At 59.2% G+C, this 13,694-nt stretch overlaps 4 protein-coding genes across 4 annotated transcripts; 1 reads left to right on the forward strand and 3 right to left on the reverse strand.

The window, feature by feature from the left end:
- The first annotated feature begins 7 nt into the window (after positions 1–7).
- On the forward strand, positions 8–1,833 carry DAZAP2 (DAZ associated protein 2). The gene is made up of 2 exons (XM_072358019.1): positions 8–169; positions 556–1,833. The coding sequence occupies exons 1-2, from the start codon at positions 59–61 to the stop codon at positions 682–684; spliced, it is 240 nt and encodes a 79-aa protein (XP_072214120.1). The 5' UTR covers positions 8–58; the 3' UTR covers positions 685–1,833.
- Positions 1,834–2,421: 588 nt separating this feature from the next.
- On the reverse strand, positions 2,422–3,485 carry SMAGP (small cell adhesion glycoprotein). The gene is made up of 4 exons (XM_072358142.1): positions 3,403–3,485; positions 3,112–3,184; positions 2,766–2,840; positions 2,422–2,691 (listed from the first exon to the last, which is right to left on the reverse strand). Exons 2-4 carry the CDS (start codon positions 3,140–3,142, stop codon positions 2,519–2,521), a joined length of 279 nt encoding a protein of 92 aa, XP_072214243.1. The 5' UTR covers positions 3,143–3,184; positions 3,403–3,485; the 3' UTR covers positions 2,422–2,518.
- A 1,898-nt stretch (positions 3,486–5,383) lies between these two features.
- On the reverse strand, positions 5,384–10,263 carry BIN2 (bridging integrator 2). The gene is made up of 11 exons (XM_072358039.1): positions 10,001–10,263; positions 8,979–9,059; positions 8,499–8,553; positions 8,254–8,348; positions 8,055–8,150; positions 7,562–7,669; positions 7,397–7,482; positions 7,056–7,131; positions 6,852–6,934; positions 6,069–6,612; positions 5,384–5,634 (listed from the first exon to the last, which is right to left on the reverse strand). Exons 1-11 carry the CDS (start codon positions 10,151–10,153, stop codon positions 5,527–5,529), a joined length of 1,485 nt encoding a protein of 494 aa, XP_072214140.1. The 5' UTR covers positions 10,154–10,263; the 3' UTR covers positions 5,384–5,526.
- Positions 10,264–10,699: 436 nt separating this feature from the next.
- Positions 10,700–12,781, reverse strand: CELA1 (chymotrypsin like elastase 1). Its single transcript, XM_072357895.1, has 8 exons — positions 12,742–12,781; positions 12,557–12,639; positions 12,259–12,359; positions 11,792–11,917; positions 11,558–11,694; positions 11,235–11,380; positions 11,003–11,152; positions 10,700–10,711 (listed from the first exon to the last, which is right to left on the reverse strand). Exons 1-8 carry the CDS (start codon positions 12,779–12,781, stop codon positions 10,700–10,702), a joined length of 795 nt encoding a protein of 264 aa, XP_072213996.1.
- Between the last annotated feature and the right edge of the window lie 913 nt (positions 12,782–13,694).

A 13,694-nucleotide genomic window follows, 5' to 3' on the forward strand; every position in this document is an offset into this window, starting at 1 on the left:
TGTCTTCCTGCCCGTGGCCCAGTCCGTGGCCGTGGGGCCCATCGGTTCCTCCGTCCCCATGGCGTATTACCCCGTGGGACCCGTCTACCCCCCGGGCTCCACCGTGCTGGTGGAGGGAGGCTTTGATGCTGGAGCGAGGTTTGGGGCCGGAGGCACCGCCAGCATCCCTGTAAGTACAGGATGGACCCCCCCCAAAAAGCCCGCGGGGAGGAGGCGTGCCTTCATTTCTGACCTGGGGGTTGGGGGTGGGAGGGGTGGGGGTCACCAAACTGCAGCTGACCTGGGCTGCACTGACAGAGTGGGGGCGATGGGGCAGGGAGGGGGTTGACCCCTCAGCTCTGTCCTGGTGAGGCCTCATCTGCAGCTCTGCCCCCCCCCCCATCTCGGAGCTCTGAGCACCTTTCCAACCCACCATCCCTGGTTGGTGAGCCCCCCCTGCCCCCATTCCCCATCCCAGTGCAGCTGGGGATGTTCCCCACCCCCTTTACCCCCCAGCCTTGCATCCCGCTGAGGTTCTGAGCCCCCCCCCCCACCTTTTTGCTCTGTGTTTTGCAGCCCCCCCCGCCCGGCTGCCCCCCCAACGCGGCGCAGCTGGCGGTCATGCAGGGAGCCAACGTGCTGGTGACGCAGCGGAAGGGCAACTTCTTCCTGGGAGGCTCAGACGGCGGCTACACTATCTGGTGAAGAAGGAAGGGGGGTGGGGGGCCGCGGGGGGGGGTCAGGGTTAGGGTTAGGGGGTGGGGGGGGCTACGTGTGTGTAAGGAACGGCGTCACGTCCCGTCAGCACTGCTCACCCTGTAACTGCTTCAGGCCCGTGTTAAGCTGAGCTCGCAGAGCCGAGGTGTCTTCCTGCTCCTGACCCCCCACCCAGCATGTTTCCATCCTGGAGGGGGGGGGGGGCCTCAGCGATGCTGCCCCTTCTTTCATCCCGGGGGGGGTTTTTTGGGGGTGGGGGGGCTGCACAACCATTGGTGCACATGGAATGGGTGAGGAGCGGAGCACCGGGACCTGCAGCTCACAAAGCAGAGGTGCAATGCATCCTTCACCCAACTCCCCCTGCAGACCCCTCCCCTGCCTCCCCCCCCCCACCATGGGACCCCGGAACCCCTCCAAGTCCGCTTGGATTTCTTTGCACATTTAGGTCTAATCAAAGCCATGCTTTGGTGCCAGGAACACGATGCGATGTCGGGACATTTCATTCGATGCTAACTCTGCTTTTAGCTGATGCTTAATAAGCAGGATTCAACCCCCTTTATTCCTTCCCTTATTCCCCCCCCTTTATTCCTTCCCTTATTCCCCCCCTTTATTCCTTCCCTTATTCCCCCCCTTTATTCCTTCCCTTATTCCCCCCTTTATTTCTTCCCTTATTCCCCCCCTTTATTCCTTCCCTTATTCCCCCCCCTTTTACTCTCCTCCCCCCTTTATTCTCCCCCAAACCCTCCTCCTGTTTCACCCCCTTTTTCCCCTTTCTGACCCCCCCCCCACACACACTGTTGCTGTCCCCATCCCCACAGCTGGGTGCGGGCTGTGGGTCGTTATAGGAACCACACATTGCAACACAGCCCAAAAGGGGGGGGGGGGGGGGGGAGGCGGGGGGGGGCGGAGGAGAAACACGTCAGGATCCTCCGCGCTTCCTTTTTATTTTATCGGCGTATGGACGAAGCAAAAAACGACCCCAAAAAGGGCCCGATTCCCACCTGCTCGATCGGGATCCGCCTCGATCCGCGTCCCCTCCGGGCTGCGTCCAACCGGCGGCCGGGGGGGGTGGGGGGTAGTGGGGGGGGGGGGTGCGGCGCTGGGTCGCGTTGTGTGTGTGGGGCTGCGGGGCGCTGAACGGCGGGGATTTGCCTTTTTTTTTTTTATACTAAAAAGGAAACAAAATAACCAAAAAAAAAAACCAAAAAAAAAAAAGTAAAAAAAAAAACCAACCCAGAAAGTAGAAATAAAGACTTATTTTGAACATTTGAATGCAGGAGAGGCTTTGTTTGCTACCCCCCCCCCCCCCCCCCAGCCCCGCTGCTTTCTCTGCCTGCCGCCCCTCGCGTTGCTGCGCTGTTTCTTTCCCCCTTTGCTTCCAGTTGGACAACCCCCCCCCCCCCCTTCGGCTTCGATTCGGGCCGCGCCGTGAGTGGAGGAGCAGCTCACGAGGAGGGTTCGATGGGCGGAACCGGGGGGTGGGATGGGGGGGGGGCAGAGCTGCGTTCGGGTCCGTGGTGGGCGGCGCTGGACCGTATCGCCTCCCAATTAGCCGCGTTAATGAGGCCGCCATGCTAATGAGCCCTCCATGCTAATGAGCCCTCCATGCTAATAAGGACCAGAGCAGAATCGCTCGGTTGTGACGCGAGATAAAGGAACAACAAGAGCAATTCTTGCAGCGTTGGTCACTGGGTTGTATTGAAGGCACCCAAAGGGAGGGGATGGGTGCGGAGCTGCCGGGCTTCATTCACCTCCCTCTAATAATAAATTACAGGGAACGAGGCAAGAAAAGCAGCTGCAGGTCGGAGCCGTCGGGTGGCCCCTATATGAAATATTCCTCTTTCTCTTTGGATGGATCTTCTTCCATCTGCACGGCCGTGTCCGCCTCGGCCGCCGGCTGCTCGTAGGTGAGGTAGCTGCCCTTGTTTCTGTACAGGTAGATGATGATGACCACCAGCACCGTCAGCAGGGTGAGGAACACCAGAGTGATGACCACTGGTGGGAGGAGGAGAGGAGTTCAGCCCCACGCGGTGTATGGGGTGGGGGTTGGGGGGGTGGGCAGCCCCTACCTGCGATGACGGCCGTGTTGGCTGCTTCATGGGGAGCGTTGGGGTGAGCCTTCTTCAGCCCCGGCGTCATCAGCTCTACTCGTGGGACAGCAGAATGGGTCTCATTGGGTTGGATGAGACCCCTGAGGTCGCCCGCTCCGACCCCAATGCGTCCCCGCAGCTCTGTGACCCCCCCCCCCGGGATGGTCCCCCCGGCCGTGCCCACTCCTCATTCAGATGGGCCTCCAAGGTCAAATCCGACCCCGACCCATCGTCTGCTGGTGGAGCCATTGAGCTTCACGGAGTCGTTAAGGTTGGAGGCGACCTCTAAGCACGGAGCAGCGCTCAGCCCTGCCCCGAGTCTTACCTGGGGGGAGCGTGGGAAGAGCCCCCTCCATGGCATCGGCGTGGCTGAGCTCGGGCTGGGGGCTCCTTCACAACTGCGGGGAGAAGGAGGGGCCGTGATCAGTGCAGCGGGACGGGGGGGGGGGCCGGGGGCAACGGGGGGCAGCATCCGAGCTTCGCCTTTTGCTCTCCAAGGTGAACTTGTGCGGGGCTGCAGCACCACATTACCCCCCCCCCACACACACACAGACCCTCGCACAGCATCGCACATCGCTCCCCCCCCCCCCCGCACCGTCCCCATCCCGACAACCACCTCTGCAGCCCCGAAAGCAGCGCCGCGTTGCTGCAGCCCGAGGGCAGCGGCTCCTGCACCGGACACGAGTGACTCAGCGCTCTGCGGAGCGGCACCGCCAGATGTCAGGAGCAAACACAGCGAGTGCGTCCCCCGGTCAGAATCGATCCGAGAGAAGAGCGGACGGAGCCGCAGCAGCAGCAGCAGCAGCAGTAGCATCCCATCCCTAAACTTCATCATCCCATCCCTAAACATCATCCCATCCCTAAACATCATCCCATCCCTAAACATCATCCCATCCCTAAACTTCATCCATCCCTAAACATCATCATCCCATCCCTAAACATCATCCCATCCCTAAACATCATCATCCCATCCCTAAACTTCATCCCATCCCTAAACATCAACATCCCATCCCTAAACATCATCCCATCCCTAAACTTCATTATCCCATCCCTAAGCATCATCATCCCATCCCTAAACATCAACATCCCATCCCTAAACTTCATCCCATCCCTAAACTTCATCCCATCCCTAACCATCATCATATCCCATCACTTCATCCCATCACTAACTTCATCCCATTCCCATTCCGTTTCCTCTTCCAGTTCCCCCCACCCCGCTGTGTGCAGGCACTGTGTGCCCATCCCATTCCATTCCCATTCCCATTCCCTCAGCCCCTACCCCACTGTGTGCCTGCACCATTCCCACCCCATTCCCATTCCTATTCCCGTTCCAGCAGCCAACCCCTATTTTACCAGCACTCCCCCCCCCCCCAGGCTGCAGCACAGCACCGGCTGGTCCGGATGGTGCCAAACCAGTTTGTGGGGCAGAACGCAGCCGGTCCCGCAGGCGCTGCACAGCTCAGTGCTGAGCACCACGTGGGGCTGAGCTCAGGGATGTGTGTAGAGCTGGGGCTGTTTGTGGGGTGGGAGATGCTCTCCTGTTTGCACTGCTGGGCGCTGGGGGGGGGCTGTCGGGGTGAGGTTTTGTTATGGACGTTGCTCTTCAGCCCCTGTAAGTTCCATGGAGCCACCAGTGGTTCCTGCTTGCAGTCATCCCACCCTCAGTGCAGGCCCACCAAACCCAGGGGGTGGGCCCGGGACCCCACCACGTTCTGCTGCATCTCATGGGGTTCCCCCCAATCCCAACTCAGCTTTCGCTCTGCTTTCTGCAGGGCTGAGCTCCACATGAGCCTCTCCATGAGCAAAACTCCATGAGCTCCACGCTCATCACCCCATACCCAGCACCACAAGCCCAGCAACTCACACCTAACAGCACCCCATGCCCAACACCCCATGCCCAACACCCCATGCCCAACACCCCATACCCAACACCCCATACCTAACACTCCACACCAAACACCCCATACCCACCACCACACACCCACCACCCCATCACCCCATTCCCACCATCCCATTCTCACCACCCACAAGCACAAAGCACACCCCGAATCCCCCTGCTCCCCCCCATACCCGTGCGGGCCGTGTGGGGCTGCAGGCACCATGTGCTGCTCCGTGCAGTGCAATGCAGTTTGGTGCAGCCTGGCCTTGCCTGGGCGTTCCCTTCCTGCCTCACCTTTCCAGTTCCACTGCCCCCGATGATGACAGAGCTGCAATTCCTCCTGCTTAACCCTTTGCTGGTGCAGGATGGGACACCCCGCAGCAGCACGGCCCACGCAGCAAAGTGCATTGCACACACGTGGAGCACCAATCCCACTGATGGATCCATCCATAAGACCCACAGGAGCTGCCCCATAGGGAACCCCAAAGCTGCACGGATGTTTGCATGGGATGCCCCAGCAGCGTGCAGTGCCAGCTGCAATGCAACCCCCAGATTCAGTGCTGGGGATGGAGCTGCATTGCACCCCAAAGCTGCACCTTTGCAGCACGGAGTTGTGCACGGGGTGTTCCGTCTGTGTGCAATGCCTGCTGCAATGCAAAGCCCCACGTTTGGCTCTGAGGATGGACCTGAGGTCCAGAAAATCCAACCTCCTCTCATTGCATTCCCAGGTGCTGCTGCCGCCCTCTGCCTTTATTTCAGCTCTGTGTGTTGTGAAGCACATTACAGTTACGTGCAGGGATCTGCAGGCTGCCCCATAAAGCTGCTCCCCCTTCACTGCCTGCACTGTTCGGAGCGTGGGGGTCACAGTGGGGTGAGGGACTCGCTGGGCTCCTGGGGGGGGTCACAGCTCACGTCCTGCTCTGGTGGTCCAGGTGTGCCCTGCTCACAGGGCCCTGCGTCCAGCCCCACCTGCAGGGACAGCAGCAATGCGCTGGGGGGGGCTCATCCCCTGATCCCCTCATCTTTCCCTCCCCCCCTTCCCCAGACCCCACACAAAGCTGGGGTTCATCTCCTGGCCCTCCCATCCCCAAATCCTTGAATCCAGTCGGGGCTCATCCCCCCCCATCCCCCCCATCCCCCCCATCCCATGTTCCTGCACCATGCGGGGGCTCATCCACGGACCCCCCAGGCTTTATGTCCTTGCATCAGGCTGGGCCCATCCCCAGCCCCCCATCCCTGCACAAAGCTGGGGCCCATTCCCAGATCTCCCATTCCCCAGCCTCCTCTATGGGGGCTCTGAGCACCCCAGGGCACTGCCCCACACGTCTCCATGGGGTGCAGCCCCCAGCACAGCCCCCTGCCCTCCAAACCCCATCCCCAGTGCCTGACCCGGCTTTGCTCACCTGCTGGGACACATCCGTCCCCTCCACGCTCTCCTCCGATCCCTCTGGGGATGAAGACCCCCATGCCCCCCCCACGGGGCTGGTCTCACTGTCAGTGCTGTCCCCTGGAGCGGCGCTGGTGGCTGCAGTGATGGCCTCGGAGAGGATGACGGAAGCCATGGATGCAGCGATGCCCTCCACTGCCCCCACGGCAGCCCCTTCTGTTTTGGGGGATCCAGGGCGGCCGCTGCCTGTGGACGCCTCCGTCTCTTTGGGGCTGAGGTCGATCTCACAGCTCTCCTCGCTGCACTCCGACTCCGACTCTGATGTGGACCCCACGCTCACAGGTGAGGCCGGAGGGGGTCCAGGCATGGGGGCACCCGGCTCAGCGGGACCCGGTGCTGCGGGGCCATTGGGGACATCCTCGGTGCCATCACTGCCCACCCCGGGGGACATCGGAGTCTGCTCTGCTCCCGATGAGGGGTCCCAGTTGGGTGCCTTCCCCGGGCACGGGTACACGGCAGGGGGGCTGACAGGGGCTGAGATGAGCAGCGAGCGGCGGTTGCTGTGTTGGGGGATGACAAATGAGGTTCAGTCCTTGTGAGACCCTAAATGCAGCTGGATGCTGCTCAGGGGTCGTGGTGAAACCGGGTCCCCAACCCAAATCGCATCTCCAACCCAAATTCATCCCATTAGCTCTGAGCAGCACCAAAGCCAAAGGCACCAGCTCATCACCCAGCACTGGGAGGTGCTCGGCCCCATCTCCATAACACCCAACAGCAGGAGAACATCGGCCCTAATTACCTGGGGACACCTTTGATGATGAAGACTTTGCTGGAGTGCTGCTTGTCCAGTTTCCCCATCACCTCGTAGAGGTCACGGTTGAGCTGTGTGGGGGGGGAGAGAAACCCATCAGAGCCCCCCAGGACCCCCCATGAGTGCGACTGCATCCGGCAGAGGGCAAATTAGGGTTAGGGGGGGTTCTGTAAGGGGACTTTGGGGTCCCACCTTGCTCATCTCCTTGTAGAAGATGTCACGCAGGTTGGAGATGTTCTGGAAGATGGTGACGTAGCAGGCGATGCGGCTGGGGGGAGAAATGGGGAGCAGGGAGGAGGGGGGCAGGGGGGGTGCAGCCCTTAACCCCCATCCTTGGGGTGGTGGTAGGGGGGGGGATGAAAATGGGATGAATGGGATGAATGGGGACGGCAGTTTGGGGCAGCATTGCATTGCAGTGGGGTGTTATTTTGTGTTGTTGCTCTCTGCGGGGTGTTGCAGATCTGCATGGGTGCCTGCAATGCTTTTGCAGGGGGGATTTGGGGAGGGGGCTGCGGGTCGGGGCTGCTCAGTACCTCCCATACAGCACAGGCAGCTCCTCCCGCAGCTCCCGGTTCAGCTCCTCAAACACCGCCTGCGCTCTGTTGAACTCCTCCTCAGCCTGTGGGGGCCCGGGGGGTTATGGGGGTCATGGGGGGTCAGGGGGGCACAGCCCTCACCCAGAGCCGGCTTGGACCCACCTTGGCAATCTTGGCCTCGTCCTTCTTCTTGGCGTTCTGCAGCGCTTCCAGGTGGTGCCGGGCGCTGTCGTAGTCCACCAGCTTGCGGCCACGCTTGGCAATGCGCTCCTGAGTGGGGCAGAGAGCAATGAGAGATGGAAACGTGCTGTGCCGTGCTGTGCTGTGCTGTGCCATGCTGTGCCATTCCATGCCATGCTGTGCCATGCTGTGCTGTGCCGTGCTGTGCTGTGCCGTGCTGTGCCATGCTATGCCATGCTGTGCCATGCCATGCCATTCCATGCCATACTATGCCATGCCATTCCATGCTGCGCTATGCCTTTCTGTGCCATGCCATGCCATACCATATCATGCCATGCCATTCCTTTCTATGCTGTACCCTACTATGCCATGCCTTACCATACCATGCTGTGCTATGCCTTGTTGTGCCATCCCATCCCCTATCACCCCACCCGCCCACATCCCATGCTGTGCCACACAATCACACCCCACGTGCCTTGAAGTCCCCAAACTGTGCCAGGTAGTTCTCCATCAGGCGCAGCGCCTGGTCGCCCAGCTTTGCCTCGTAGTCATCCCACAGCAAGTCGTTGCTCTGCGGGAGGGATGGGGGATGGGGATGGGGGATGGGGATGGGGGACGTGCCGGGCTCCGTCCCCATGGACTCATCCCAGCCCTCAGGGGATGGCGGTGCTCACGTCTGCAATGGCCTTCAGCTCCACGTGTCCGTCCCATTCAGTGCTGTAGATCTCCTGCAGCGTTTCGGCCACTTTTCGTGAGCTCTCGTGCATCACTGCAGGGATTGGGGGGGGGGGGGGAATGCAGAAAGTTGGGATGCGTGGTGAGGAAAAGCAGCACAGGGACTGATGACCCCAACCACATCCCCTCCCCCACCCGCTGCTCTGTGCTGGGCTGGGTGTGCAAAGGGGGCTTTGCTCCGTACCTTTCACTGCGCAGACAAAAGCCTTCAGGTCTTTGTAGAGTTTGTTGCCTTCATTCTGCAAAGCAAATGTATAAGGGGGTGGGGGGGCAGGTTGGAGCCCCCGAGGTGGGGATGGCCAAAGAGGGTGTGGGGAGTGGGGGTGGGATGGAATGGGATTGGGGTGGGTTAGAAATGGGACATGGGTGGCATGAGGGTGGCACTGGAATGATGGAATAGGGATGGCATGGGGGTGGTGTGGGGGTGGAACAGGAATAGGGTGGGGATGGCATGGGGGTGACGTGCAGATGGCATGGAGATGGAGCAGGGGTGGATGGAGGGGGGTGACTTGTAGGTGCCATGGGAATAGCATGGGGGTGGTATGGGGATAGGATAGGGATGGCATGAGGATGGAACAGGGCAGTCACAGGGATGACATGCAGATGCCATGGGGATGGCACAGTGTCCCTCTTCCCCCCCATCCCCTCCTGTCCCTGGTGCCACCTGCTGCAGCTGGAAGTTGTAGGCGCTCTGCTCAAACTGCTCGTCTTTGGTTTCCACTGTTTTGCCCAACTTCTGCAGGACCTGGGATGGAAAGCGGAGCACGTGGGCATGGAGAGTGGGCAGACTCCCCCAAAGGCTGCCCAGGACCCGACTGGCTCAACGTGGAGCCCACCTGAGCTGAGCCGTGCCCGAGGGATGCCCAAGTTCTGCACATCCCCCTGATGCTGTTTGTTTTTAGGGGAAATCTGTGGGTTTGGGGAGTCAATCCAACACGGTGTGTCCCCACGGCCTTCGGCTGCGAAATCCTATGGTGTGAAAGCCTATGGTTGTGGGTATGGAACAGGAATGGGATGGGAAGGGTATGGGGACGGAACAGGGATGGGATGGGGATGGCATAGTGGGTGAATACTGATGCAAATGAAGCCCTGAAGAGCTGCCCCAGTGGGAACTGGTGACACTGCTGCAAGGAGGAGGAGGAGGAGGAGGAGGAAGAGCTGTGGGTGAAGGCCATCCCTATGTCCCCACCACAGGAGCACGGAAGTGTGTCCTGGGCTGATATGGTCACGGCAGAGCTGAATTTAGCACTAAGCAGGAACCACGGGAGCTGCCCCTTCCACTGTTGGGGTTGAAATGTCCCCAAACCACGTCCAATCGCCCCATTTCAGCCCACTTCCGCAGCCCTTCCCCCCGCTTCCTGCCACAGGCTGCACCCGCACTGCGGGGCCATCCCAGCACCCGGGTCTGCTGGCCCTGGGGGACATGGGGACAGTCCATTCCAGCACCACCCCCACCAGAAATACTTAATGGGGAGGAAACCCCCCTTTTGGAAGCATTCTGGGGGGCTCGGAGGAGCAGCTTGCAAACCCGAAGCTTTGCAGCGCTGTGGGGGCACCCAACCGGATACCCCGTGAGCACCCATGGGTGCAGAGCAGCACACGGTGAGCACAACCCATCGGGGCTGCCCCACCCTGCAAACACCCAACCGAAAGGTGGGAGCTCAGAGCAATGGGGCCGTGCCTTACCTTCTCCTGCGCCCTGCTGAAGTGCTTCTGGACCTGCTTGGCGAACAGCCCTGCGCCGCTCCTGCCCTCAGCCATGGCTGCAGACGGTGCAGGGCTCTGCTTGCAGCATCTGCTGTGGTTTGGTGTCTGCTGCGGAAGTTCGAAGCGATGCATCCGCTGAGAGCCGGGCACCCCCGAAGCACCCAACCATGGGGTGGGACGGGAAGGGGAGCACAAGCAGCCGGGCTGTGGCAACCCTCACACACGTTTCTGTTTTGAGTTTCAGTTTTGCTTTTTGGAGCCACTTCTGCAATTCTTTGCTGTTTGTTTCCCACCTCGAGTACGACCGGCCCCGCACCAGGGGGGTGCATGGGTGCGCTTTGACCCTACAGCACCAGGTGATAATAACACCGCATCCATCCCCTCTCATTGCAAACGGGTTTGCTCTGGATGTCCTTGAGCTCAATGGGGACGTGAGGAGCACGAGGCACTGTAGGACATGGGGAGGGAACAGGGGTGGAATGAGAATGGGGGTGGGATGGGATATGGGAAGGATGCAGTCAAAAGAACCAGGGCAGATGTTCCAGAGGAGAGACAAGTCAACACAATCTCACTGAAGAACACAATTTATTGATGCCAGCTTGGAGACATAAATGTTCCCAGCTGAAATGCTCAATGTCCACATTCAGGGCTGGGGCTGGACTTCTCCTGCTGCTGTGTTTAGGAGATCACCTGGAAGGAGAACAAGGGCTGTAACCCCACAAATTCACAGTGCTCCCATTGAGTCTCCAGCACAGCCCCATTGAGTGCTCCACACCCCACTGAGTGCTTCATTCCCCCTTGGGTGCTCCATTCCCCATTGGGTGCCCTATTCCTCACTAGGTGCTCCATTTCCATTGAGTTCTCCATTCCCCATTGGGTGCTCCATGCCCCCTTGGGTGCTCCACACCTTCCCGGTGGGTGGAGAAGCCACTCAAGTCCCAATGCATGACCCCACTGGAAAAATAACCACCATCTCCTTACGCTGGATATCCAGGAGATGTAGGCAGAGACTCGGGTGAAGACAGTGGGCTTGTTGCGCACGTTGCAGCCGTAGCCAGAGACGAAGCTGGTGACGCCATGCACTTGGTACACCCCATTGACAGCGCAGTGCAGGGGGCCTCCCGAATCACCCTATGGAGGGGCATCCATCAGAGTGGGACCGTAACGGGGCTGGGGGCTGACAGTGGGTGACGGTGGGGTGACGGGGCTGTACCTGGCAGCCGGAGCGCACGCCATCCCCACCAGCACAGATCATGGTGTTCTTGACACTGGAGCCCCAGTAGGAGTAGCCGGAGCAGATGTTGTAGCTCACGACAGGCAGGTATGCCTGCAGCAGCACATTCGACAGCTGCCCATTGGCTACAAGCGAGCAAGGGCCCGTTAAAACCCATAGATCAAACAGACCCCATAACACCCCCCAAATCCACGCGGGATCTCAACCCACTTCCAAAACCCAACAACCAACCCCAATTCCCCCCCAGTTTTCAGTCATTTGGGGTTGAGTGTCCCTGGGACGCCCATATCCATGGCACTCACTGCGGGTCAGCCCCCAGCCGCTGATGTAGCAGGGGTGGTTGTTGGCCAGCACTGTGCCCTGGCTGGGCAGCACTGCCAGCTGCACGTAGCTGTTGAGCGTGGCTGAACCCGACAGGCGGATCAGGGCAATGTCATAGCTGTGGAAGGATGCAAAGGGCACCATAGAGCATGTGGAGTGATCCCCACACCCCTGCAGGGCTCCCTCCCGACAACCCCCCTCCCCGGGTGCATTACCCTGCAGCCACGTTGTTGGAGTTCCAGTTGGGGTGCTTGTAGATGGCGCTGACGCTGAAGGTCTGCTCGGTGCCCTCCTTAATGTTGAGGTTGTGGTCACCGGCGACGACGCGGAAGTTCAGGTTACTGCAGAAAATCAAGGATCAGGACCCACAGTTATTGCTTCAGGGGTCAATACAGCAGGATGAAAGAAGAGACTTGGCCCAGTATTCTGTGCTTCTATGACCATTAAGGACATTCCCAGCCCAACCATCCTATGGTTCCATAGCAAAGAGTCATCCATACAAAAAGATGTTTCCAGGGATCGTTCCCCATAATACAGAGATCAGGATGACCCCAAGTCCTTGACAGAAAGATCAGCAAAGGCTGCCGCTCTCTGTGTGGGCACAGCTAATCTCTTTCCTTCGTATTTTTTGCTGGAAAAAATGGCATTTTCAGGACACATCGGGGCTCCCACGCCTGCTCACCTGTCTACGCAGTGGGCTGCTGTCATCACCCAGTTCTGTCGGATGAGGGACCCTCCACAGGTGTGGTGCCAGCTGCCCCCAGAGTAATACTGGAGGGAGATCTGGGGGGAACCAGCACAGGGTGAGATGTGGGGATAGGAGCTCCCAGGGAATGGGAACCTGAAGGGTACAGGAGACCCAAAGGGGATGGGAGACCCAAGGGGTTGGGAATCCAAAGGGAATGGGAACCCAAAGGAGATGGGAACCCCAAGGGGATGGAATCCCCCTGGGTTCATCACAGGACCCCAACCCAATCCACCTGTGAGGGCCAAGCATGTGATTTCGCCTCAGTCCCTCCGACCACACGTTGCATGTCATCAGAAACCGACTCTGCATGGCAACCTGTGGGAAAGAGACAGTGACAGCTGTGCAGCCATTGCTCCCCAGAACCCCAAATCTGAGAGCTCGTTAGCAGCTAACGACCCCGTCGGCACAAGGACTCACCACACAGCGTGAGGGCAGCGAGGAGCAGGAGCTGCAGCATGGTGACGGTGTGGCTGAGACTTCGCTGCACGCTGCTTTATAGGGGATGGAGAAGGAGGGATGGGAACCCCACAGGTGGCCCGGCCTTATCAAGCAGCCTTGATCTCTTTTCCAAAACACACTTGGCCATGAAGGTCAGAAGCCAAGAGCTAAAAGTACTCTCAGTGCAAGCAACCTACAGTAAACTTGTTTATTTTAACCCATTTTGTGCAATAGGGGCCGGATGTGTTCACCTGCTATCAGCACAGCACACCTGCATGGCCACATCTACACCTGGGTCGGAAGGTTCAGGTGGAGGTGGTGATGGCTGGTGACCCCGAGGGGTCCTTCTTGGGATGGATGCTCTTCAATGTCCTTATCAGTGACACCAGCGATGGGATCAGAGCACCCTCAGAACACTGACAGATGGCACCAAGCTGAATGGTGCAGTTGGAATGACAGAAGGAACCGTTCTATGATCTTTAAGGACCCTTCCAACCCAACCACTCTATGGTTCTATGATCTTTAAGGACCTTCCCAACCCAACCATTCCAACATTCTATGATCTTTAAGGGCCCTTCCAACTCAACCACCTTATGGTTCCATGACCTTTCAAGACTCTTCCAACCCAACCATCCTATGGTTCCATGACCTTCCAGGACCCTCCCAACCCAACCACCCTATGGTTCTATTCTATGGGAGCAGCAGCACTCATGTCTTGCTCCACCAACAGAGTGGGCACAGGAGAGCAGCACTGGGCACACATCCCAGGTTCTATAGGCCTTAAGACCAAAAAAAAATAGGAAAGAAAAGGAAGCAGCTGCTGCATTTCTGCTCTTATCACTGCAGAAAACATGAGATTTCGTGGGGAAAAATTGTCTCTGAATAATCACTTCTTCGTCTTTATCAGCACAGAAGGGCACACACAGCAGAGG

The sequence above is a fragment of the Excalfactoria chinensis genome, chromosome 28 (assembly GCF_039878825.1).
Source record: "Excalfactoria chinensis isolate bCotChi1 chromosome 28, bCotChi1.hap2, whole genome shotgun sequence".
Taxonomy (NCBI): domain Eukaryota; kingdom Metazoa; phylum Chordata; class Aves; order Galliformes; family Phasianidae; genus Excalfactoria; species Excalfactoria chinensis.

Excerpts from the sequence above, each read along its gene's own strand:
- DAZAP2 (XM_072358019.1), top strand. The coding sequence starts at position 59 with ATGGCGTATTACCCCGTGGGACCCGTCTACCCCCCGGGCTCCACCGTG. Across the intron at positions 170-555 it reads GAGGCACCGCCAGCATCCCT|CCCCCCCCGCCCGGCTGCCC; the intron begins GTAAGTACAGGA and ends TGTGTTTTGCAG.
- SMAGP (XM_072358142.1), bottom strand. The coding sequence starts at position 3,142 with ATGGAGGGGGCTCTTCCCACGCTCCCCCCAG. Across the intron at positions 2,841-3,111 it reads TCTTCCCACGCTCCCCCCAG|AGCTGATGACGCCGGGGCTG; the intron begins GTAAGACTCGGG and ends TCCCACGAGTAG. Across the intron at positions 2,692-2,765 it reads CAACACGGCCGTCATCGCAG|TGGTCATCACTCTGGTGTTC; the intron begins GTAGGGGCTGCC and ends TCCTCCCACCAG.
- BIN2 (XM_072358039.1), bottom strand. The coding sequence starts at position 10,153 with ATGCATCGCTTCGAACTTCCGCAGCAGACACCAAACCACAGCAGATGC. Across the intron at positions 7,670-8,054 it reads CACAGTTTGGGGACTTCAAG|GAGCGCATTGCCAAGCGTGG; the intron begins GCACGTGGGGTG and ends TGCCCCACTCAG. Across the intron at positions 7,132-7,396 it reads CTGCCTGTGCTGTATGGGAG|CCGCATCGCCTGCTACGTCA; the intron begins GTACTGAGCAGC and ends TTCTCCCCCCAG.
- CELA1 (XM_072357895.1), bottom strand. The coding sequence starts at position 12,781 with ATGCTGCAGCTCCTGCTCCTCGCTGCCCTCACGCTGTGTG. Across the intron at positions 12,360-12,556 it reads CACATGCTTGGCCCTCACAG|ATCTCCCTCCAGTATTACTC; the intron begins GTGGATTGGGTT and ends GGTTCCCCCCAG. Across the intron at positions 11,695-11,791 it reads TCCAACAACGTGGCTGCAGG|CTATGACATTGCCCTGATCC; the intron begins GTAATGCACCCG and ends ATCCTTCCACAG.